The sequence below is a fragment of the Heteronotia binoei genome, chromosome 1, assembly GCF_032191835.1.
Source record: "Heteronotia binoei isolate CCM8104 ecotype False Entrance Well chromosome 1, APGP_CSIRO_Hbin_v1, whole genome shotgun sequence".
NCBI classification, from domain to species: domain Eukaryota; kingdom Metazoa; phylum Chordata; class Lepidosauria; order Squamata; family Gekkonidae; genus Heteronotia; species Heteronotia binoei.
In genome coordinates this window covers 278,083,603-278,109,657 of record NC_083223.1, presented here as the reverse complement: position 1 = coordinate 278,109,657, position 26,055 = coordinate 278,083,603, and the positions used below count along the sequence as shown (strand labels likewise).

At 48.7% G+C, this 26,055-nt stretch overlaps 1 protein-coding gene across 1 annotated transcript; it reads left to right on the top strand.

Moving 5' to 3' along the window:
- Positions 1–3,737: 3,737 nt before the first annotated feature.
- On the top strand, positions 3,738–25,254 carry RIIAD1 (regulatory subunit of type II PKA R-subunit domain containing 1). The gene is made up of 4 exons (XM_060256118.1): positions 3,738–3,826; positions 10,358–10,434; positions 14,345–14,391; positions 25,136–25,254. The coding sequence occupies exons 1-4, from the start codon at positions 3,743–3,745 to the stop codon at positions 25,207–25,209; spliced, it is 282 nt and encodes a 93-aa protein (XP_060112101.1). The 5' UTR covers positions 3,738–3,742; the 3' UTR covers positions 25,210–25,254.
- Positions 25,255–26,055: the final 801 nt, after the last annotated feature.

Sequence of the window (26,055 nt, the reverse complement as noted above, 5' to 3'; positions counted from 1 at the left end):
AGCTGCAAAACCCCACAAGATGCTTTTTCAGTGCGTCCAAAGGCTGCGCGTAGAATTCCCAGTGGACAAAGGGGACAGAAAGTCTCCGGGAAGATTTCAAAACGGCACTAAACTCCCAAAGGCCTTGAGCCTTTTTGAAATCTTACTGGAGATATTTCTTTCTTTCTTTCCACCTCTCCCTCCCCATCTATTTTCCTTCCTTCCCTTTTCCAGTCAAGCCAGCCTGTGGCCTGGAGAATGCATGTCAAGTTAAAGTTGCTTTTTTTCCACCTCTCCCTCCCCATCTATTTTCCTTCCTTCCTTCCTTCCTTCCTTCCTTCCTTCCTTCCTTCCTTCCTTCCTTCCTTCCTTCCTTCCTTCCTTCCTTCCTTCCTTCCCTTTTCCAAGACAAGTCAGCCTGTGGCCTGGAGAATGCATGTCAAGTTAAAGTTGCTTTTTTCCACCTCTCCCTCCCCATCTATCTTCCTTCCTTCCTTCCTTCCTTCCTTCCTTCCTTCCTTCCCTTTTCCAAGACAAGCCAGCCTGTGGCCTGGAGAATGCATGTCAAGTTAAAGTTGCTTTTTTTCCAACTCTCCCTCCCCATCTATTTTCCTTCCTTCCTTCCTTCCTTCCTTCCTTCCTTCCTTCCTTCCTTCCTTCCTTCCTTCCTTCCTTCCTTCCTTCCCTTTTCCAAGACAAGCCAGCCTGTGGCCTGGAGAATGCATGTCAAGTTAAAGTTGCTTTTTTCCACCTCTCCCTCCCCATCTATCTTCCTTCCTTCCTTCCTTCCTTCCTTCCTTCCTTCCTTCCTTCCTTCCTTCCTTCCTTCCTTCCTTCCTTCCCTTTTCCAAGACAAGCCAGCCTGTGGCCTGGAGAATGCATGTCAAGTTAAAGTTGCTTTCTTTCTATCTCTCCCTCCCCATCTATTTGACTTCCTTCCTTCCTTCTGGCTCTCAAACATCTGACGCTTATCCTATCTGGCTCTTCCATTAAGCATATTTGCCCCTGCTGTAGTGCAACGCTCTTTGTTTCCCCCTGTGTCAGGGTGCCCTCGGCTGCTTCCAAAGGTCATCTGCAAAACAGAAATCTCCACCTGAAAGTCGACAGAGCGAGTATTGACTCCAACACTGTGGCCTTTGCAGCCTGCTATTTTGGTCTCCCTTTCACCTTTTAATTAGAACCTCAGGAGAAAGTATTTCTGTCTGACATTCATGGGAAAGAAAATCCTACCTTCAAGTAGAACAAAAATATATCCTCTGAGGTGGGGAAACCCACACTGCTGGGGAAGAAAAACGCAGAACAAGTTTTCCTTTACAGAGGGTCTGTCTGGACAAAGCAGAGCTCACAAGCCCCCGGGCCAGGTGGGGGTTTCCTCCACCCTGGAGGTTCCCAACCCACCCACCCCCGGTCCACATTGGGGGGAATCCCCCCTGACGTCATTAACGCAATGATGTCACCCGGAAGTGACATCATCACGCCAGCAATGCATCGCCGGCCGCCCTAGGCGTTTCCGGGGAAACTCCAGGGTGACATGATAGAGGTTTACAAGATTATGCATGGGATGGAAGAAGTAGAGAAAGAAGTCCTTTTCTCCCTTTCTCACAATACAAGAACTCGTGGGCATTCCATGAAATTGCTGAGCAGTCGGGTTAGAACGGATAAAAGGAAGTCCTTTTCACCCAAAGGGTGATTAACATGTGGAATTCACTGCCACAGGAGGTGGTGGCGGCTACAAGCATAGCCAGCTTTAAGAGGGGATTGGATAAAAATATGGAGCAGAGGTCCATCAGTGGCTATTAGCCACAGTATATATATGTGTGTGTGTGTGTGTGTGTGTGGCTTCTCTTCTGTTCTTATGTGACACAGAGTGTTGGACTGGATGGGCCAATGGCCTGATCCAACATGGCTTCTCTTATGTTCTTATGTGACACAGAGTGTTGGACTGGATGGGCCATTGGCCTGATCCAACAGGGCTTCTCTTATGTTCTTATGTGACACAGAGTGTTGGACTGGATGGGCCATTGGCCTGATCCAACATGGCTTCTCTTATGTTCTTATGTGACACAGAGTGTTGGACGGGATGGGCCATTGGCCTGATCCAACATGGCTTCTCTTTTGTTCTTCTGTGACACAGAGTGTTGGACTGGATGGGCCATTGGCCTGATCCAACAGGGCTTCTCTTATGTGACACAGAGTGTTGGACTGGATGGGCCATTGGCCTGATCCAACATGGCTTCTCTTATGTTCTTATGTGACACAGAGTGTTGGACTGGAGGGGCCATTGGCCTGATCCAGCAGGGCTTCTCTTTTGTGACACAGAGTGTTGGACTGGATGGGCCATTGGCCTGATCCAACATGGCTTCTCTTATGTTCTTAAACCCTATGGTTTTCACAGACGCTCTAGCAATTTGGGAGGTAAAAACTCTGTGGTACCCCTTGTACCATAGAGTTCCCCCCAAATTTTCAGCATAGCATCCAATGCCTCTCATCAAAACACTCTCCAAGTTTCAAAAAGATTGGTCCAGGGGGTCCACTTCTATGAACCCTCAAAAGAGGTGCCCCTTCCTTCATTATTTCCAACGGAGGGAAGACATTTAAAAGGTCTTCAAGGTGCCGCTTGACTTCTGCTTTGATTTAAAAGGTGTGCGGTCCCTATAAATGTGAGGGCCGGAACTCCCTTTGGAGTTCAGTGCTGCTTCTCACACCTTGCTCCTGGCTCCATCCCCCAAAGTCCCCAGATATTTCTTGCATTGGACCTGGCAACCCAATAACTGTCATAGCAGGAGATCTCCAGGTAGGGTTGCCAATCCCCAGGTGGGGGCAGGGGATCCCCCCGGTTTGGAACCCCCCCCCCGCTTCAGGGTCATCAGAAAGCGGGGGGAGGGAGGGAAATATTTGCTGGGCACTCTATTATTCCCTAGGGAATTTATTCCCATAGAAAATCATGGAGAAATTATCCGCAGGTATCTGGGGCTCTGGGGGGGCGGTTTTTTTGGGGTAGAGGCACCAAATTTTCATTATAGCATCTAGTATCTCTCCCCAAAATACCCCCCAAGTTTCAAAAAGATTGGACCAGGGGATCCAATTCTATGAGCCCCCAAAGAAGGTGCCCCTATCCTTCATTATTTCCTATGGAAGGAAGGCACTGAAAAGCAGATGGCCCTTTCAATGTGATGGCCAGAACTCCCTTTGGAGTTCAATAATGCTTGTCACAGCCTTGATCTTGGCTCCACCCCTAATGTCTCCTGGCTCCACCCCCAAAGTCTCCTGGCTCCACCCCCAAAGTCCCCAGATATTTCTCGAATTGGACTTGGCAACCCAATAACTGTCATAGCAGAAGGTCTCCAGGTGCCACCTGGAGGTTGGCAGCCCTGCGTGTCCCCAAACTGCAAATCAGGACAGCTTCCGCCCCAGAAATTTCGCTTCAAACCAGGGGTGAGTGAGCAGCTATGGCGTTGCAAGCGTTCCCCAAATGTTAACGTTGGCCTTCTATACAGTGTGTGTCTTTAGGTTTCATTTGTTTTTAAGGCAAGGAGTGGGGATAAAATGGGGTGTGTGTGCGTGTGGATCCCTCCTCTCCAGCCCCTCCAGCTTCCTCCAAGAGCAGGAAGGCTAACAAGGGACAGCAGGCCAAGCCGGAGTGGGCCAGCCTCTTCTCCAGGCCTCTGCCCACTTTGCAGCCAGGCCCAGGCTGACGCGTAGCAACCGTTGCCATGGCAATGCTAACAGCAGCCCGGTGAACCCGCCTGCCGGGACCGGCAAGATGGTTGACATCGGCTCAGGCTTGGAGGTTTTGGATATAGGGGCCCTCAGTGGAAGCCAGAAGTTGAAACTCCTGAAATTCAAGGTGGGTAGGAGCGAAGGAGATGGAGGGGGGCAGGGACACCCCCCCCACAGAGACGCATGCTGCACAGCACTGCCTGCTGTTTTCTGTGCCTATCTCTTGCTAGGCAAATAGTGATTTTCCAGGATTTGGGGAAAAGCTCTTTCTCTTTCTTTCTCTTTCTTTCTTTCTTTCTTTCTTTCTTTCTTTCTTTCTTTCTTTCTTTCTTTCTCTCTCTTTTTCTTTCTCTTTCTCTCTCTCTCTCTTTATTTCTGTCTTTCTCTCTTTCTTTCTTTCTCTCTTTCTCTCTCTCTTTCTGTCTTTTCTTTCTTTCTTTCTTTCTTTCATTCTTTCTTTCTTTCTTTCTCTTTCTTTTTCTCTCTCTTTCTCTCTCTCTTTCTGTCTTTCTCTCTTTTCTTTCTCTCTCTCTCTTTCTCTTTCTTTATTTCTGTCTTTCTCTCTTTTCTGTCTTTCTCTCTTTTCTGTCTTTCTTTCTTTCTTTCTTTCTTTCTTTCTTTCTTTCTTTCTTTCTTTCTTTCTTTCTTTCTTTCTTTCTTTCTTTCTTTCTTTCCTCGCGTTAAAGTTGCTTTCTTTCCACCTCTCCTTTTCTCTGTCCCCAGAACTAATGCATGAGCAACAGATCATAAACTAGGGGTGTCCAAACTGTGGCTTGGGAGCCACATGTGGCTGTTTCGCACACATGGTGTGGCTCTCAAAGCCCCTACCACCCGGTTCGCTGGCTTGGAGAAGGAATATGTCTCTTTAAATTGCTTCACCAGGTCAAGCCAGCCAGCGGTTTGGAAAATGTATTTGGAGTTAAAGATGCTTTCTTTCCACATCTCCCTCCTCCCTTCCCCATCTTCCTCCCTTAAGTTAGAGTTAAAGTTGCTTTCTTTCCACCTCCACCTTCCTCATCTATTTTTCTTCCTTCCTTCCTTCCCTCCCTCCCTCCTTCCTTCCCAATCTGTTGCTTTAATGCATGCACCTTTCAAGCCAAAGCCAGATTGAAAACACGAAGGGGGTGGAAATAGCGATGCCTACTCTTGGTTTGGAAATACCTGGAGATTTTTTTTGAGGGGGGGGGACCTGGGAGAACAGGGTTCAGGGAGGGCAGGAATTGGGACAGGACACAGTGCCCTGCCGTCCATCTTTCCAAAGCAGCCCTTTTTCTCTGGGAGAAGTGGAATACATGCTGCAAATAAATAATGTTATTTATGTTATCTGAAGATCAGCTGTACTTGCAGGATATCCCCATCCCATCCCTGAGAGTCAGTTTAGTGCAGTGGTTAAGTGTGTGGACTCTTATCTGAGAGAACCAGGTTTGAATCCCCACTCCTCCACTTGCACCTGCTAGCATGGCCTTGGGTCAGCCATAGCTCTGTCGGAGGTTGTCCTTGAAAGGGTAGCTGCTGGGAGAGCCCTCTCCAGCCCCACCCACCTCACAGGGTGTCTGTTGTGGGAGAGGAAGGGAAAGGAGATTGTGAGCCGCTCTGAGACTCTTCGGAGTGGAGGGCGGGATATAAATCCAATATCTTCATCTACCTCACAGGGTGTCTGTTGTGGGAGAGGAAGGGAAAGGAGATTGTGAGCCGCTCTGAGACTCTTCGGAGTGGAGGCGGGATATAAATCCAATATCTTCTTCTACCTCACAGGGTGTCTGTTGTGGGGGAGGAAGGGAAAGGAGATTGTAAGCCGCTCTGAGACTCTTTGGAGTGGAGGGTGGGATATAAATCCAATATCTTCTTCTACCTCACTGGGTGTCTGTTGTGAGGGAGGAAGGGAAAGGAGATTGTAGGCTGCTCTGAGACTGTGTCCTTGAAAGGGCAGCTGCTGTGAGAGCCCTCTCAGCCCCACCCACCTCACAGGGTGTCTGTTTTGGGGGAGGGGAGATAAAGGAGATTGTGAGCCGCTCTGAGACTCTTGAGTGCAGGGTGGAATATAAATCCAATGTCATCGTCTTCTAAAGACAAAAAGGTGCTGGGGAGGAGAGAGAGAGACACACAGAGACAGAGAGAGAGACAGAGAGACACAGATTAAAATAGACCTCAAGGTTGTCTTCAATTCTCTTTTTAAGGCAGAGGGAAAAAACAACTACAGGATTTTCACAGTTCATTATTTTATGGCTTTTCTTATAAAAGCTCACAAGTTCTGGGTTAGGGAATTCCTGGAGATTTGGGGGGTGGAATCTTGACACGGTGGGGTTTGGGGAGGGGCTTCAGCAGGCACGATGTCATAGAGCCCGCCCTAGGAAGCAGCCATTTTCTCCAGGGGAACCGATCTCCGTTGCCTGGAGATCGGCTGTAACCCCGGAGAACTGCAGCCAACCTCTGGAGGTTGGCAACTCCACAAGAGAGAGACGGTGCGTGCAAAGACTAGCTGTGAATTGTTTGCTTTTGAAGCAGGGATGTCAGAATTCATTACCCCAAGGAAGAAGGTGATTACAATTCTTGGGCGGTGGGTGGGGGGTCTTTCTTTTCACAAGAAGGCTTAATTGGTACCAGAAGGTCACAATATGTTCTGGTGCAGGTTCTTCATGGTTTATTTCATGGTATGTTTCTTTTTTTTTTTTTCGGGGGGGGGTCTCTTTTGGGGTTTCACTCTGTGAAGCTTGCGGGGTTGCCAAGTCTGCCTCAAGAAATATCTGGGGACTTTGGGGGTGGAGCAAGGGGACTTTGGGGGTGGGGCCAGGAGCAAGGGTGTGACAAGCACAATTGAGCTCCAAAAGGAGTTATGGAAATCACATTTCAAGGAACCACGCTCTTTTAAAATGCCTTCCTTCCACTGGAAATAATGGAGAATAGAGGCACCTTCTTTGGCGGCTCATAGAATTAGACCCCCCTAGTCCAATCTTTTTGAAACTTGGGTGTTTTGAGGAGAACCACTGGATTTTACTTTGGTTTGAGCCACTGTGTGACACAGAGAGTTGGACTGGACGAGCAATTGGCCTGATCCAACATGGCTTCTCTTAAGTTCTTATATTGGAAGAAAAAGATATTGGATTTATATCCCGCCCTCCACTCCAAAGAGTCTCAGAGCGGCTCACAATCTCCTTGACCTTCCTCCCCCACAACAGACATCCTGTGAGGTAGATGAAGATATTGGATTTATATCCCGCCCTCCACTCCGAAGAGTCTCAGAGCGGCTCACAATCTCCTTTCCCTTCCTCCCCCACAACAGACCCCTGTGAGGTAGATGAAGATATTGGATTTATATCCCGCCCTCCACTCCGAAGAGTCTCAGAGCGGCTCACAATCTCCTTTCCCTTCCCCCCCACAACAGACACCCTGTGAGGCAGATGAAGATATTGGATTTATATCCCGCCCTCCACTCCGAAGAGTCTCAGAGCGGCTCACAATCTCCTTTCCCTTCCTCCCCCACAACAGACATCCTGTGAGGTAGATGAAGATATTGGATTTATATCCCGCCCTCCACTCCGAAGAGTCTCAGAGCGGCTCACAATCTCCTTTCCCTTCCTCCCCCACAACAGACACCCTGTGAGGTGGGTGGGGCTGGAGAGGGCTCTCACAGCAGCTGCCCTTTCAAGGACAACCTCTGCCAGGGCTATGGCTAACCCAAGGCCATTCCAGCAGGTGCAAGTGGAGGAGTGGGGAATCGAACCTGGTTCTCCCAGATAAGAGTCCACACACTTATCCACTACACCAAACAGGCTCTCCCCCAGGTATATCCCCCAGGTATATATTCCCTCAGGTATATATCCCCCAGGTATATATTCCCTCAGCCAAGCTGAACTTTCACTTCTCTCAAACGACCTGCGATGTTTGTCAATGTTCTATTGCTGACATTTTCCCTTAGGTTAAAAAATATCTTAGGATACCAGCGTACCTCAGCTAACATGTGTGGATTATAGTTAAAAAAACAACATAGTGTAGTCCAAGGGTGGCCAAACTGTGGCTTGGGAGCCACATGTGGCTCTTTCACACATACTGTGGGGCTCTTAAAGCCTCCATTTCCCCACTGGCTGGCTTGGAGAAGGTATTTGCCTCTTTAAATCTCTTTTCCAAGCTAAGCCAGCTGGCATTTAAAGTTAATAGTAAATACAACTGGAACCGGTGTGAGGATAAGCAATATAAGGTAACCATCGGAAGCAATAAAACTTTCACGCAAAGCGTGTAAATATGCATTTTTAGTGAAGTTAAACAAAAACAAAACTAAGGAACACTGAATATTCTTGAATTTTTTCCCACAAAGTCTCTCAACAGTCACAAAGAATAATAGCCTTTTCAAATAGGACTTAATGAAGACGTGGGTGAAGTCTTTTAACTTCTTACTGTTCCACGCGTGATGGTGCGGAGAGAATAAGGAACCGCTTTGAAAAGGACTCCTCACGGTTTCAGTAGTTAGTTCTTCCTCAGCCTCTTTCTCCCGACGTCACACGGAGCCACAGCTCAACTCGTTACAACATGGATCCACCATGCTTTAATTTGCTGCTACCGGCTAGCAGAGTGGGAAATCAAACCTGATTCTCCCGGCTAGCGGCAAATTAGAGCATGTGTGGATCCATGTTGTAAAGAGTTGAGCTGTGGCTCTGTGTAATGTCGGGAGAAAGAGGCTGAGGAAGAACTAACTATTGAAACCATGAGGAGTCCTTTTAAAAGCGGTTTCTTATTCTCGCCGCACCATCATGAGTGGAACACTAAGGGCGTTTTCGCACTTACCTTTTACTGGCGCGAACACCCTCCTCACGCCGGCGGATCTGCAGCGATTTCCCACCAGAAGCGCCGGCGCAGCCAAAAGAGCCGGCAACTTCCGTCGCGGAGCCAGCTCAAACGGAAACCGCCAAGAAGCAGGAAAACGTTTGAGCTGGCTCAGCGACGGAAGCTGCCGGCTCTTTTGGCTGCGCCGTCGCTTCTGGTGGGAAATCCCTGCAGATCCGCCGGCGTGAGGAGGGTGTTCGCGCCAGTAAAAGGTAAGTGCGAAAACGCCCTAAGAAATTAAAAGACTTCACCCACATCTTCATTAAGTCCTATATGAAGAAGCTATTATTCTTTGTGACTGTTGAGAGACTTTGTGGGGAAAATTTCAAGAATGTTCTGTTTTCGTTTAACTTCACTAAAAACGCATATTTACACGCTTGGCGTGAAAGTTTTATTCCTTCCGGCATATAAAGTTAAAGCTGCTTTCCTTCCACCTTCCCCTCCCCATCTATTTCCTTCCGTCCTTCCTGCAGCTCTCAGACAATTGAGGTTTATGTCTTGCGAATCTCAGACATCTGACGTTTATTCTATGTGGCACTGTGTGTCACCTAAGAACATAAGAGAAGCCATGTTGGATCAGGCCAATGGCCCATCCAGTCCAACACTCTGTGTCACATAAGAACATAAGAGAAGCCATGTTGGATCAGGCCAGTGGCCCATCCATTCCAACACTCTGTGTCACATAAGAACATAAGAGAAGCCATGTTGGATCAGGCCAACGGCCCCTCCATTCCAACACTCTGTGTCACATAAGAACATAAGAGAAGCCATGTTGGATCAGGCCAACGGCCCCTCCATTCCAACACTCTGTGTCACATAAGAACATAAGAGAAGCCATGTTGGATCAGGCCAACGGCCCCTCCAGTCCAACACTCTGTGTCACATAAGAACATAAGAGAAGCCATGTTGGATCAGGCCAACGGCCCCTCCATTCCAACACTCTGTGTCACATAAGAACATAAGAGAAGCCATGTTGGATCAGGCCAATGGCCCATCCAGTCCAACACTCTGTGTCACTCATAAGAACAGAGGAGAAGCCATGTTGGATCAGGCCAATGGCCCATCCCGTAAGTAAGTAAGTTTGGCCACCCCTGATGTAGTCTCCAAGTCTAACGTATGTAAGATTAGGGAAATAAGGGCACAAGAAGGTCTTACACAGATAAGAGAACATAAGAACATAAGAGAAGCCATGTTGGATCAGGCCAACGGCCCATCAAGTCCAACACTCTGTGTCACACAGTGGCAAAAAATGTTATATACACACATACACTGTGGCTAATAGCCACTGATGGACCTGTGCTCCATACACTGTGGCTAATAGCCACTGATGGACCTGTGCTCCATACACTGTGGCTAATAGCCACTGATGGACCTGTGCTCCATATTTTTATCTAAACCCCTCTTGAAGGTGGCTATACTTGTGGCCGCCACCACCTCCTGTGGCAGTGAATTCCACATGTTAATCACCCTTTGGGTGAAGAAGTACTTCCTTTTATCCGTCTTAACCTGTCTGCTCAGCAATTTCATCGAATGCCCACGAGTTCTTGTATTGTGAGAAAGGGAGAAAAGTACTTCTTTCTCTACTTTCTCCATTCCATGCATTATCTTGTAAACCTCTATCATGTCACCCCGCAGTCGACGTTTCTCCAAGCTAAAGAGTCCCAAGCGTTTCAACCTTTCTTCATAGGGAAAGTGCTCCAGCCCTTTAATCATTCTAGTTGCCCTTCTCTGCACCTTCTCTAGTTGCCCTTCTCTAGTTGCCCTTCTCTGCACCTTCAGATGATATGCATTTTCTTGGGAATTTAAACCTGGTCTTTCCCATCTCTACTTTGGCTGCCAGATCAACACAAAGATCGAGAATGAGAAATACCTTCGGTCTCATAAAGAAGTGGAACTTCTCTTGTCAGGATTCCTGAGGTATGACTTGCCATCTCGCTGTGGCAGGATGTGGAAAGGGAGCCTGTAAAAGCGGTCTAAAGAAATTCTGACTGATTTTCTTAAAAACGTCAATGAAGAAAAGCAGCTCTTTCGAGGTAGAGCAGTCCGCTTCCGTGTTGTTCAGCAAACTCTAATGCAGTTGGCACAAAGCTTGCCTGGTGATCCATTAATGGAGGGGTCCCCAACCTTTCTGAGATCCCGACACATCGTGGTGGGTACTGCCACAAAATAAGAACATAAGAGAAGCCATGTTGGATCAGGCCAGTGGCCCATCCAGTGCAACACTCTGTGTCACATAAGAACATAAGAGAAGCCCTGTTGGATCAGGCCAGTGGCCCCTCCAGTGCAACACTCTGTGTCACATAAGAACATAAGAGAAGCCCTGTTGGATCAGGCCAGTGGCCCATCCAGTGCAACACTCTGTGTCACATAAGAACATAAGAGAAGCCATGTTGGATCAGGCCAGTGGCCCATCCAGTGCAACACTCTGTGTCACGTAAGAACATAAGAGAAGCCCTGTTGGATCAGGCCAGTGGCCCATCCAGTCCAACACTCTGTGTCACATAAGAACATAAGAGAAGCCCTGTTGGATCAGGCCAGTGGCCCCTCCAGTCCAACACTCTGTGTCACGTAAGAACATAAGAGAAGCCCTGTTGGATCAGGCCAGTGGCCCATCCAGTCCAACACTCTGTGTCACATAAGAACAGAAGAGAAGCCATGTTGGATCAGGCCAACGGCCCCTCCATTCCAACACTCTGTGTCACATAAGAACATAAGAGAAGCCACGTTGGATCAGGCCAATGGCCCATCCAGTCCAACACTCTGTGTCACTCATAAGAACAGAGGAGAAGCCATGTTGGATCAGGCCAATGGCCCACCCAGTCCAACACTCTGTGTCACATAAGAACATAAGAGAAGCCATGTTGGATCAGGCCAATGGCCCATCTGGTCCAACACTCTGTGTCACATAAGAAAAGCCATGTTGGATCAGGCCAACGGCCCATCCGGTCCAACACTCTGTGTCACATAAGAACATAAGCCATGTTGGATCAGGCCAATGGCCCATCCAGTCCAATACTCTGTCACATAAGAACATAAGAGACGCCATGTTGGATCAGGCCAATGGCCCATCCAGTCCAACACTCTGTCACATAAGAACATAAGAGAAGCCATGTTGGATCAGACCAATGGCCCATCCAGTCCAACACTCTGTGTCACCGAAGAACATAAGAGAAGCCATGTTGGATCAGACCAGTGGCCCCTCGAGTCTAACACTCTGTGTCACACATAAGAACATAAGAGAAGCCATGTTGGATCAGGCCAATGGCCCCTCCAGTCCAACACTCTGTGTCACATAAGAACATAAGAGAAGCCATGTTGGATCAGACCAGTGGCCCCTCCAGTCCAACACTCTGTGTCACATAAGAACATAAGAGAAGCCATGTTGGATCAGGCCAGTGGCCCAACCAGTTCAACACTCTGTATCACACAGTGGCCAAAAATGTTTTGTATATATATGTAAATACATATATATACACACTGTGGTTAATAGCCACTGATGGACCTGTGCTCCATATATTTATCTAAACCCTTTTTGAAGGTGGCTATACTTGTGGCCGCCACCACCTCCTGTGGCAGTGAATTCCACATGTTAATCACCCTTTGGGTGAAGAAGTACTTCCTTTTGTCCGTTTTAACCTTTCTGCTCAGCAATTTCATCGAATGCCCATGAGTTCTTGTATTGTGAGAAAGGGAGAAAAGTACTTCTTTCTCTACTTTCTCCATCCCATGCATGATCTTGTAAACCTCTATCATGTCACCCCGCAGTCGACGTTTCTCCAAGCTAAAGAGTCCCAAGCGTTTCAACCTTTCTTCATAGGGAAAGTGCTCCAGCCCTTTAATCATTCTAGTTGCCCTTCTCTGGACTTTCTCCAATGCTATAATATCCTTTTTGAGGTGCGGCGACCAGAACTGCACACAGTACTCCAAATGAGACCGCACCATCGATTTATACAGGGGCATTATGATACTGGCTGATTCGTTTTCAGTTCCCTTCCTAATAATTCCCAGCATGGCGTTGGCAATCAAAATGGCCGCCACAGCTTACCTGCAGTTGCATGACGAAGGTCATCGTGCTGCGGGGGCAGTTGCTGCTGAAGCAACGGGTTTTTTAAAAACCCACCCAGCCAATCAAATCTGACCAATCGGAAGCCTTGCTGCATAAACGCCCTGCCTGGCCCCGCCCACTTTCTAAAAAGAAGACGACGACTGCAGATTTATACCCCGCCCTTCTCTCTGAACCAGAGAGTCAGAGCAGCTTCCAATCTCCGTTATCTTCTCCCCCCACAACCTGTGAGGTGGGTGGGGCTGAGAGAGCTGCCCTTTCAAGGACAACCTCTGCCAGAGCTATGGCTGACCGAAGGCCATTCCAGCAGCTGCAAGCGGAGGAGTGGAGGAATCAAACCCGGTTCTCCCAGATAAGAGTCCGCACACTTAAACACTACAGCAAACTGGCTTTCAGGAGAGCCCATCACCTCCTGAGGAAGCCTGTTCCACTGAAGACACCCTATGAGGTGGGTGGGGCTGAGAGAGCTCTGATAGAAGCTGCCCTTTCAAGAACAACCTCTGCCAGAGCTATGGCTGATATCGAAGGCCATTCCAGCAGCTGCAAGTGGAGAAGTGGGGGAATCAAACCCGGTTCACCCAGATAAGAGTCCGCACACTTAACCGCTACACCAAACTGGCTCTCAGTGGGGCTCCATGGCCCCATTGAGGATACCTGCCTTAATGCTGTAGAAGAAAAGGCAAAGAAGAGGTGAAAAGAACATTCCCCCCAAAAGGGAACTCCTCCACTTGTAGGGGACTATGAGGATCAAACAAGTAAGCCACGCTGACCGGAAGTCTCGCAGTGTGAGATTTCTGCTAAACGTTGAGGCGTTTTGTAAAGCCGCAGAGGAGTACTGGAGCGGTTCGTTGGGTTGCCAGCTGCCCGTTTTGGAAATTCCTGGAGACTTTTGAGGGTGGATCCGGGAAAAAGCGGGGCTTGGGGGGGGGGCCTCGGCATGCTACAATGCCGTAGAATCTACCCTCCAAAACAGCCGTTTTCTCCAAGAAAACCGACCTCTGTAACCAGGGGATCCGTTGCAAAAGAGGTTTGCAGCCAGTGTTCCCTCTAAGCTGAGTTAGCGTGAGCTAGCTCACTGATTTTTAGCCTCCTGCTCACACATTTCTGTCTTAGCTCAGGAAGGGTGATCCCAGAGCACAAAACATTGATGCAGTAGCTCACAGCTTTAATGCCAGTAGCTCATGAAGTCAAATTTTTGCTCACAAGACTCTGCAGCTTAGAGGGGACGATTGCAGTTATACCAGTTCCAGAAGCCAGGCTTGGGTTCGAGAGTTGCCAGTTGCTAACCGACGAAACAGTCTTTGCTACGCAAGATTTTCCCAGGGTGTTACCTGGTGGCCGCCCTTTTCGCCAGTTTCCTTCCGCTTTGCTTGCTAAGTTTAGTTTCTCCGATCTGTACTAATTGCTTTATCGATTCCCGATGAAGGAACTCTGTAATTCTGGAGAGAAAAAAGGTCGTTTTAATTGTTATAAATATTTCCTCGGCTCTGTAGCGGCCGTAGTTTCTTGTTAATATTAAACCGTTCCGTTCCCCCCTCCCCCCGCCCCCGTCGCCCCATAAGGTGGATCCAGATGTAAATGAAACATTTCTCCTCCGCTGTTAATTGGCTTATCGATTCCCCATAGGCGAGAGGTAATTTCCCAATTTGTCTTGCGTGCCGTTGACAAAAGCTGGCGAAATTAAGGGGAAGGAAAAGGTGGTTGTTTTAAAAACTCTTCTTTAAAGTCTGCTCTCCTGCCCACCCACCCCCTTTTTATTTTTAGGGAAGTCTTGCTGCAAAGGCCGGAGAAAATACAAGAGTTTGCTGCAGGTGAGAACGTGATTTAATCTCCTATTATTAGCAGACCCAGGGCTTTTTTTTTTGTGTAGAAAAAGCCCAGCAAGAACTCATTTGCATATTAGGCCACACCCCCTGACACCACCATTGTGTCACACAGGGCTTTTTGTAGAAAAAGCCCAGCAGGAGCTTATTTGCCTATTAGGCCACACCCCCTGACACCACTATTGTGTCACACAGGGCTTTTTTGTAGAAAAAGCCCAGCAGGAACTCATTCGCATATTAGGCCACCCCCCCTGACCTATTGTTTCACACAGGGCTTTTTGTAGAAGCCCAGCAAGAACTCATTTGCCTATCAGGCCACACCCCCTGACACCACTATTATGTCACACAGAGCTTTTTTGTAGAAAAAGCCCAGCAGGAACTCATTTGCATAGTAGGCCACACACCCCTGGCCTCACTATTGTGTTACTCTAATCTTTGATGGAAGCCAGAGTGTGCACCCAGGGGGTTTTTTGGGGTAGGAAAAGTCCAATAGGAACTCATCCACATGTTAGTCCACACCTCTTGATGTCATCGTTGTTTTACACGGGGCTTTCTTGTAGAAAAAGCCTGGCAGGAATTCATTTGCCTGTTAGGCCACACCCCCTGGCATCACTATTGTTTCACGCAGGGCTTTCTTGTAGAAAAAGCCCAGCAGGAACTCATTTACATATTAGGCCACTCCCTCTGATGCCAAGCCAGATGAAACTGCGTTCCTGTGCGTCCCTGCTCAAAAAAAGAGCCCTGAGTAGACCGCGGGGGGAGAGGGGTCCCCAAAATGATGCCGATGGGCACCACAGTGCCTGCTGACTTCTCCTGGCATCCAAACATTTGTAGAAAGTGGGAGGGGTCCTAACTCATCGAATCATAGAGTTTGAGGGAGCCATACAGGCTATCTAGTCCAGCCTCCAGCTCAATGCCCAGAAGGGCTTCTGTGTGGCCACCGAGGGGGGGGGGGGGGTCTGATTGGCAGTATATGTAAATAAAAATCATTTTGACAGGAGCTAAGGTGGCCAGGTGACCTGGAGAATTCCCGCTTTGACAACCGCTTTCCAGCTGGCAGAGATCAGCTCCCCTGGAGAAAACGGCTGCCTTGGAGGGTGGATAGGGTTGCCAAGTCCAATTTAAGAAATATCTGGGGACTTTGGGGGTGGAGCCAGGAGACTTTGGGGGTGGAGCCAGGAGCAAGGAAGTGACATCACTTCCAAGTCAAAGGTCAAGTGATGTCACTTCCTGAGCTTCACTCCTCTATATCACTTCCAGCACACTGCATCAAACCCCACCTCTAAAACCCTTCATGGGGGTTTAGGAATCCTAATTTCTACATCACTTAAATTGAATGTGTCCATCTAAAAAATTCAAACCCATGGGCAATGGCTATCCTCCTACACTTCAAAATGGGGTCTCTTCTAATACTAAATGTATATATCCCTCCCCAGCAAAAATGATCAGATATAGCAAGGTGCTGTAATTAATCTGAATTTTTTATTGAAGAACTTTTATTAGATACTCCAACACACCTGATTTTAAAGGGGGGGGGGGAGAGACTTTAGTGCTAGACTCAATTCAAATGATAAGATTCTAATTGACAAATTTGGATGAAAGCTTGCTAAATAATGTCACTTAATTCAAAACAGATATGGGCTTCCCTCTTAAACAGTGGAAGCCATTCCCAACCTAGTAAGACTTAGTTACTGCTGTCTTCTCAGGTCAAACACAATTACAAGCCTAAGTAGCTCTATCATACCTCTGGTAATTCTGTGGTCAGGTATTTCTCAGTTGCATTCTCTTTGCCACAAAAAATAATTTGTAGCTCTTTATGCTTCAGGAACTTGGCAATTTGGAAGCAGAGAAAATTCTTATATGCACACTAGAGCATATTATGTCCTCCTCTATGTCTAGCAATTGGGAGTGGAGGTTTGCATATATCACCCCTACCAAAAATCCTAATAAGCAGCTCTGGTTACCATCATGTAATAGAATAGCTCTAGGGTTGCCAGGACCCGTCACTGACCAGAGGCAGGAGTAGGGTTGCCAGCTCCAGGTTGGGGTATTCCTGGAGACTTGGAGGTGGAGCCTGGGGAGGACACGGAACTTAGTGGATTACAATGCTCCCAAAGTCCACCCTCCAAAGCTTCCATTTTCTCCAGCAGAAATTGACTTTGTAATCTGGAGATATGCCATAATTCCAGGAAATACTTTCAAGTATCAGTTATTCATCTTTTCATTTAGTGGGATTAGAAAAGAACACAATATCAAAACAATATCTGCATTACTGCATTTAGAACACCTGAGACTCAGAAGCAATGTTCCCTCTAAGCTGTGGGGTCATGTGAGCAAAAAATCTACTTTGTAAACTATTGGCATTGAAGTCATGAGCTCCTGCATAAATTAGTTTCATGTGGGGCCATTTTTCCTGAGCTAAGACCAAAATGTGTGAGCTGGAAACTAAAAACTGAACTAGCTCACACTAACTCAGCTTAGAGGAAACATTGCTCAAAAATATGTTTAAAAGTCATCTAGAACCAACATATTCATAATGGAATAAACTATATTGCTTCCTTTTCACAAAAAATACAATTCCTGTCAAACTATCTGATCTTTACCTGGAAAATCCCTCCCCCCAGTCGTTATAGGATTGGTTTGTTTGGTGTGTTTGTTGTGATAAAAAAACTGCTATATCTTAAGGGGGGGGGAAGGAGAGCAGGATAATTAACTCAGCTAAACAATGCTAGCAAATAAAAATAGGTTAGTTTTAACACCCATTTTCTCAAGGGAAAATGACTTCTGTAATCTGCAAATCAGTTGAATAAGTATGCTTGCACATGAAAAAATATACCTTGAATTAAACTTTGTTGGTCTTAAAGGTGCCACTGGGTTCAAAGTTTTAGCAAGGTTTTAAAAATTAAGACAAATTTCTTCAGAATGTTCCAGACACCCGGGCCAGCATATACCAAAGTTAAGCTGAACATGGGGTAGCCAAAGGCAATAAAAGCAGAGGAGGCAATAAATCAGATAAGACAATGAAAAAATAAACAGTCTCCACAAGAACACAAGGCTGGGACTGCGCTTAGCCAGCCCGGCTGAGAAGCACATAAAACGAAAACTTAAGCACTCTAAACCGATACCTTAAATCATTTAAAATCAAGCTTTAGAAAGCACCTTAGTCGCAGAGCAAAACAGCGTCAGAAGACTACTCCTTGCCTGCACACACATCCACTGCACTTCCTGTTCTGGAAGAGAGGCTTTTCTTCTTAAAGGCAAAACAACCCCAAAAGTTCTCAATAAGTATTCTACTGCAAAGTTCTGCAGACGTTGCTGCTGACAGGTTGAGGGCAAGGCAGTTTATCAGTTCATGCATCATTCAAAATCTCATCAAGAACACCTCATGCCTTTCTGTTCTGCAGTGAAGGCACAGGGCAGGTTTGTGTGACGAGAAAATGTTTGCTAGATCTCCCTCTCTCTGTGCCTGGAAGGAATGTTTATTTACACACCAACCACCTCTACAAATCTTCCTTACTAACAAGACAGGACACACACACACACACACCCTCCCTTCCCTTCTTTTTCGGCTCTTGCTTAGCATGCCTGGGTGAGGACTGGACTCCAGTGCCGAGCCTTCGGTGGGTGCAGGGAATCAGGCAGGCTCTCTCCGGGAGAGTGGCAGGAAGTTCCCCCCTCCCCCCCCCCCCCCCGCTTCTGGACTTTTGGAGACCGGGGGAGGAGGCTATAAATTCTGGAGTCCCCCGCCAGGGCGGGGGGGTTGGGAAGCCTAAGGGTGGACTCTGTGGCATTGGATCATGCTGAGGGCGGCCCCTCCGCTCCCCAAACCCCGCCCTCTCCCAAATCCACCCCCAAAGTCTCCAGGTATTTTCCAACAAACACCTGGCAACCCTAACGGAAAGTATGAGGGAAGGGTGAGGTATAAGTCTTCTTCTTCTTCTTCCTCCTCTTCTTCCTCCTCCTCCTCCCCTCCCCCATACCTGGCAACCGTATTGCAAACCATGTTATTTAGTGTGTGTGAACGCACCCATGGCGTTTTTATTTGTTGTGCTCCTCTTTCCTGGTGTTTTTTTTTTTAATTACCCCTCTTCTCTTCTCAAGCACTTGGGTCTTCCCTGTGTGTATAATTCCACCCACCCGGTATGGCAGCCATTTTGTAGTGCTCGCCAGCCTCCGAATTTTAAAGGTCCCCACAGGCTCACCTGAAATGGTTATACGCTTTGGTATTCTTTTTATATTTTAAATGTGGTTTGACGCTCCATGTATTCACATGGCTATGTCAGCCGCCCCGAGCCTGCCTTTGCGGGGAGGGCGGGATATAAATCGAACAAAATAAATAAATAAAAATAATAATAAATAATAATACGTACTTAAAGGTAGAGGACTTTTCTGTGAGACAGAGCAGCTGTGTTGAGAAGAGAACCTGACCTCAACGGGGGTCACGCGAAGAGGCAAGAACCAATTAAGAAGAAGAAGATATATTGGATTTATACCCCGACCTTTGCTCTGAATCTCAGAGCGGCTCACAATCTCCTTTCCCTTCCTCCCCCACAACAGACACCCTGTGAGGTAGATGAAGATATTGGATTTATATCCCACCCTCCATTTCAAAGAGTCTCAGAGTGGCTCACAATCTCCTTTCCCTTCCTCCCCCACAACAGACACCCTGTGAGGTAAATGAAGACATTGGATTTATATCCCGCCCTCCATTCCGAAGAGTCTCAGAGCGGCTCACAATCTCCTTTCCCTTCCTCCCCCACAACAGACACCCTGTGAGGTAGATGAAGATATTGGATTTATATCCCGCCCTGCACTCCAAAGAGTCTCAGAGCGGCTCACAATCTCCTTTCCCTTCCTCCCCCACAACAGACACCCTGTGAGGTAAATGAAGATATTGGATTTATATCCCGCCCTCCACTCCGAAGAGTCTCAGAGCGGCTCACAATCTCCTTTCCCTTCCTCCCCCACAACAGACACCCTGTGAGGTGGGTGGGGCTGAGAGAGCTCTGACAGAAGCTGCCCTTTCAAGGACGACTCCTAGGAGAGCTATGGCTGACCCAAGCAGGGCCGGCCCTGCCATTAGGCAAATGAAGCAATCGCCTAGGGCGCTGGGCCTTCCGGGGGCTCCGAATTGGGCCACTCCCGTGTGACTTGGAGCGATTTCCCTCTTGCCTTACATGTCTTTCCCACTAGCCCTATATGGCCTAGGACCTGCCTACCTTAGGAACCGTCTCTTCCCATATGTTCCCCAGAGAGTACTGCGATCTGGCTCCCAAAATCTGCTCGTAATCCCCGGGCCAAAGGAGGCCCGGTTGAAGTCAACCAGGGACAGGGCCTTCTCCATAACAGCCCCTTGCTGGTGGAACCAGTTACCGGAAGAGGTCAGGGCCCTGCGGGATATTGGACAATTCTGCATGGCCTGTAAGACAGTCCTCTTCCGGTTGGTCTATAACTGACCGGCGCCAAGCCACCAAACTACCAAAATACTGAAGGAAGTGTATAGATTGCACATTGTTGGACTGATGTACTGATTTTTTAAAATGTTTTTTAATGTTTTTAATTTTTTAATTATGTAAATTGCTATTATATTTAAAAGTTGAATTCTATTGTTAGAATCTCTGTATTGTAAGCCGCCCTGAGCCCGCTTCGGTGGGGTAGGGCGGGATATAAACAAACAAACAAGCAAGCTCTCAAGTTCCTCTTCTCATTGGGGCTTCCTTCCGATTTCACACCATCCGCCCCGGGGCTGCGACTAGCGTCGGCTTTTTCGCCCAGCAAGCAGAAACCTCTAAAAGCCAGTTTCTGTTTGCTGCATGACAAAGCCGACGCTAGCTGCAGCCCCGGGGCGGATGGTGTGAAATCGGAAGGAAGCCCCAATGAGAAGAGGAACTTGAGAGTTGCGTAAGGCCAGTGGGACATTGGTCAAGGTGATGTTAGCGGTGTGTGGGTTTCTTTGGGGGGGGGCGCCAGAAGTTTATTTTTATTTTATTTTATCCATTTTATATCTCGCCCTCCCCTAATGGGCTCAGGGTGGCTTAACCTTGCTTAGGGTATCAGACAGTCTAGGGCACAAGGCCCTTCAGGCAGCTGCAAGTGGAGGAGGGGTGAATCAAACCCGGTTCTCCCAGATAAGAGTCTGCGCACTGAAGAAGAAGAAGAAGAAATTGGATTTATATCCCGTCCTATTCTCTGAATCTCAGTGTCTCAGGGCAGTCACAATCTCCTTTGAGAGCCAGTTTGGTGTAGTGGTGAAGTGTGCAGACTCTTATCTGGGAGAACCGGGTTTGATTCCCCACTCCTCCACTTGCACCTGCTGGAATGGCCTTGGGTCAGCCAGAGCTCTGGCAGAGGTTGTCCTTGAAAGGGCAGCTGCTGTGAGAGCCCTCTCCAGCCCCATCCACTTCACAGGGTGTCTGTTGTGGGGGAGGAAGGGAAAGGAGATTGTGAGCCGCTCTGAGACTCTTCGGAGTGGAGGGCGGGATATAAATCCAATATCTTCATCTACCTCACAGGGTGTCTGTTGTGGGGAAGGAAGGGAAAGGAAATTGTGAGCCGCTCTGAGACTCTTCAGAGTGGAGGGCGGGATATAAATCCAATATCTTCTTCTTCTTCTTTACCTTCCCTCCCCCACAACAGACACCCTGTGAGGTAGGTGGAGTTGGGAGAGCTCTTATACCAGCTGCCCTTTCAAGGACAACTCCCATGACAGCTATGGCTGACCCAAGGCCATTCCAGCAGGTGCAAGTGGAGGACTGGGGAATCAAACCTGGTTTCTCTCAGATAAGAGTCCTCACACTGAAGAAGAAAAAAAAAGATGTTTGATTTATATCCCACTCTATACTCTGAATCTCAGAGTGGTCACAATCTCCTTTACCTCCCCCAACCCACCCACAAGACCCCCTGTGAGATAGGTGGGGCTGAGAGAGCTCTCACAGCAGCTGCCCTTTCAAGGACAACTCCTGTAAGAGCTATGGCTGACCCAAGGCCATTGCAGCAGGTGCAAGGGGAGGAGTGGGGAATCAAACCTGGTTCTCCCAGATAAGAGTCCGCGCACTTCACCATTACACCAAACCGGCTCTCAGAAAGAGAATCTGACCTCAAAGGGGGTCACCTGTAAGCTCCCATGAAGAGGCTAGAACCAATTAAAATCCCAGCCCGGCTGAACAAAAAATAAAAAAGGGGGTGGGGAGGATTATATGCGAGCTTGGCCGTGAAACATCCAGAAGCATAATAAAAGCAGAGTGTCCCTTGAAATATGCCCAGAGTGTCCCAGTACACGCAAAGTACTTTGCCGGCCATCGGCTGAGTCAAGACACCACAGATTGATTAAGAACGAGAGCTCTTCCAGATCATGACTTTGGAAGAATTCACCTTTTGGAGATTAAGAACGAGGAGAAAGATGTGCGCGTACTGGGGGGGGGGGAGAAACATTGCAGAAAGGAAATAAATCAGTAAGGCTTGAATTCTGGCAACCGGCGCGAAGCGTTCTCATCCAGCGCACGCCGTTGTCAGATCGGCAGCAAACACAACGCACAGCACAGAAGGGGCACAAGGCCGGATTAACAATTAGGCCAAGTAGACACCGGCCTATGGGCCCCCATGCCTTTAGAGCAGGGGTGTCAAACATGCCGTTCGGGGGCCGAATCGGGCCCCCGGAGGGCTCCTATCAGGCCCCCGAGCCACTGGCTGTCATCTGCTCCCTCTCTTTTGCTTCCTTCTGCGTCGCAGCTTGCTTTGCAAGGCTTGCTCAATCGCACAGCAGAGCTACAGAGCAAAACCTCTATTTTCTCCATTGGCTGAGGCTCCTCCCAGGGGGGGGGGAGGCAGAGCTTGCTTTGCCAGGCTCTCTCAATCGCACGGCACAACTAGGGAGCCAAGCCACTCTTCCTTCTACTGGCTGAGGCTCCTCCCTCCGCCCCCAGTCCCCTAGGGAAGGAAGGAAAGAGTCAGAGTTTCCAGTGCCCTGGATCCCATGGGAGAAATACAAAGAAAGCACCTTTAAGACCAAGAAGTGCTAACGTTTTAGGCATGTTTTAAGTTTTTTAAAATTTATATATTTGGGTGTCTGTGTCCTTTATAAAATTTATATCTCTGCTACCTCATTTTAAATAGGGAAATCACATGGCTCAACCCAACATAGCCAGGCCCGACAAGGTCTCTTTTATGTCAAATCAGGCCCTCACAACAAATGAGTTCGACACCCCTGCTTTAGAGGTTCTGGGCTGGCTCACCCCCACCCCGGTTTCCCCCCTGTTTGCAGCCCTTCCAGCATACATGTGCAGCCAGCAACTGAGCGGCTCTTTGCCGAACTTGCCTACTGTGGCTGCTGTCGTCGTCCCCAAGTTGGCCTCTCTCTGCTTCCTGCCCGCAGCTGTGTCAAAGGGGCTTTTTATGCCCAGCCCTTTGCGAGGACAACTCCTACAAGAGCTTGACTGACCCGAGGCTATTCCAGCAGCTGCAAGTGGAATGGCCTTGGGTCAGCCATAGCTCTGGTAGCCAGTTTGGTGTAGTGGTGAAGTCCACAGACTCTTATCTGGGAGAACCGGGTTTGATTCCCCACCCCTCCACTTGCACCTGCTAGCATGGCGTTGGGTCAGCCATAGCTCTCTTATCTGGGAGAACCGGGCTTGATTCCCCACTCCTCCACTTGCAGCTGCTGGAATGGCCTTGGGTCAGCCAGAGCTCTCTTATCTGGGAGAACCGGGCTTGATTCCCCACTCCTCCACTTGCAGCTGCTGGAATGGCCTTGGGTCAGCCATAGCTCTCTTATCTGGGAGAACCGGGCTTGATTCCCCACTTCTCCACTTGCAGCTGCTGGAATGGCCTTGGGTCAGCCATAGCTCTCTTATCTGGGAGAACCGGGCTTGATTCCCCACTCCTCCACTTGCAGCTGCTGGAATGGCCTTGGGTCAGCCATAGCTCTCTTATCTGGGAGAACCGGGCTTGATTCCCCACTCCTCCGCTTGCAGCTGCTGGAATGGCCTTGGGTCAGCCATAGCTCTGGCAGAGGTTGTCCTTGAAAGGCCAGCTTCTGGGAGAGCCAGTTTGGTGTAGTGGTGAAGTCCACAGACTCTTATCTGGGAGAACCGGGTTTGATTCCCCACTCCTCCACTTGCACCTGCTGGAATGGCCTTGGGTCAGCCATAGCTCTGGCAGAGGTTGTCCTTGAAAGGGCAGCTTCTGGGAGAGCCTGTCTGGTGTAGTGGTTAAGTGTGCGAACTCTTATCTGGGAGAACTGGGTTTGATTCCCCACTCCTCCCCTTGCAGCTTCTGGAATGGCCTGGGGTCAGCCTTAGCTCTCGTAGGAGTTGTCCTTGAAAAGGCAGCTGCTGTGAGAGTCCTCTCTGCCCCACCCATCTCACAGGGTGTCTGTTGTGGAGAAGGAAGGTAAAGGATATTGTGATCCACTCTGAGATTTGTAGCAGAGAGCCAGTTTGGTGTACTGGTTAAGTGTGCGGACTCTTATCTTATCACCGAGTCAGCACCTCCCCTTGCAGCTGCTGGAATGGCCTGGGGTCCGCCATAGCTCTCTTATCTGGGAGAACCGGGTTTGATTCCCCGCTCCTCCCCTTGCAGCTGCTGGAATGGCCTGGGGTCAGCCACAGCTATCGCAGGAGTTGTCCTTGAAAGGGCAGATTCTGTCAGAGCTCTCTCAGCCCACCCGCCTCACAGGGTGTCTGTTGTGGGCGGGGGGGGGGAGATATAGGAGATTGTAAGCCGCTCCGAGTCTCTGATTCAGAGAGAAGGGCGGGGTATAAATCTGCAGTCTTCTTCTTGTAGAAGGTGCCTGCAGGCTGCAAGGGGCGCCACAGGCTGCGGGGTGGGCGCTCCAACTCAGAGATAATTTGTGAGGGGCAGTGAGTTTTTGACTGTCTAGGCGGCTCCATGGGGTTTAATCCGGCCTTGAGGAGGCACAAGTCTCCCCCACCCCGCGCTTCCCTTTCTTTTCTATTGCATTCACCTGAACACAAGATGCTGCTCTCTTACTCAACCAGCACCACACGGCCGTCAAGGTCAGTCACGGCTAGTCGGTCGGACTGGCAGCGGCTCTCCAGGGTCTCAGGCTGAGGTCTTTCCCATCACCCCCTGCCTGGTCCGTTCAGTTGGAGATGTCGGGGATTGACCCTGGGACCTCCTGCACACCAAGCAGAGGCTCACCTGCTCGCTTTTGATTCCTCATGGCTGTTCCACAATTGTGGGGCTACCACTGAAAAGGCCCTGTCTCGTGCTCCCACCAGATAAGCTTCTCCGATAGAGGAGACAGGGAGGAGGGCCTCTCTACCAGGCTTTTTAATTCCTGGGCGTGAATGTACAGGATCTAGAATCACACAATCACAGAGTTGGAAGGGATCTCCAGGGTCATCTAGTCCAACCCCCTGCACAAGGCAGGAAACTCACAAACGCCTCCCCCTAAATTCACAGGATCCTCATTGCTGTCAGAGGGCCATCTAGCCTCTGTTGAAAACCCTCCAAGGAAGGAGAGCCCACCACCTCCCAAGGAGGAAGCCTATTCCACTGAGGATCCGCCCTAACGGTCAGGAAGTTCTCCCTAATGTTTCCGGCTCAACATTAGGAAGATTTTCCTGACCGTTAGAGCGGTTCCTCAGTGGAACAGGCTTCCTTGGGAGGCGGTGGGCTAATCTGGGACCTTTTGCCTGCGCGGCAGGAGACTCCTCACCGAGTCAGCACCTCTTTCCTAACTGTCATGCTCCCTCTGCTGTTGTCGTTTCAGACTATTTCACCAATCCAGACCTCCCGGAGAAAATCCAGCACCAGCTGATGGAGAAAATGAACCAGTCTGTCTAAGAGCCACTGCCGGATTTCAGCCCGCGGTGGAAGGCGGCGTTACCCTCCCCCCCCCCTGCATCAATCTCCCCCCCTCCCCTTTTCTGGATTTCATCGTTCCAAATTTCTGGATTTCATCGTTCCAAATTTCTGGATTTCATCGTTTTCTGGATGTCATCGTTACAGTGTGCGATTGCAATAAAAAAGGCCAACGCCATGCTGGGAATTATTAGGAAGGGAATTGAAAACAAATCAGCCAGTATCGTAATGCCCCTGTATAAATCGATGGTGCGGTCTCATTTGGAATACTGCGTGCAGTTCTAGTCGCCGCACCTCAAAAAGGATATTATAGCAGGATATTATAAAAAGTCCAGAAAAGGGCAGCTAGAATGATTAAAGGGTTGGAACGCTTGGGACTCTTTAGCTTGGAGAAACGTCGACTGCGGGGTGACATGATAGAGGTTTACAAGATGATGCATGGGATGGAGAAAGTAGAGAAAGAAGTCCTTTTCTCCCTTTCTCACAATACAAGAACTCGTGGGCATTCAATGAAATTGCTGAACAGTCGGGTTAAAATGGATAAAAGGAAGTACTTCTTCACCCAAAGGGTGATTAACATGTGGAATTCACTGCCACAGGAGGTGGTGGCAGCTACAAGCATAGCCAGGTTCAAGAGGGAGTTAGATAAAATATGTAGCAGAGGTCCATCAGTGGCTATTAGCCACAGTGTGTGTGTGTGTATGTGTGTGTGTGTATATATAATAATTTTTTGGCCCACTGTGTGACACAGAGTGTTGGACTGGAGGGGCCATTGGCCTGATCCCACAGGGCTTCTCTTATGTGACACAGAGTGTTGGACTGGATGGG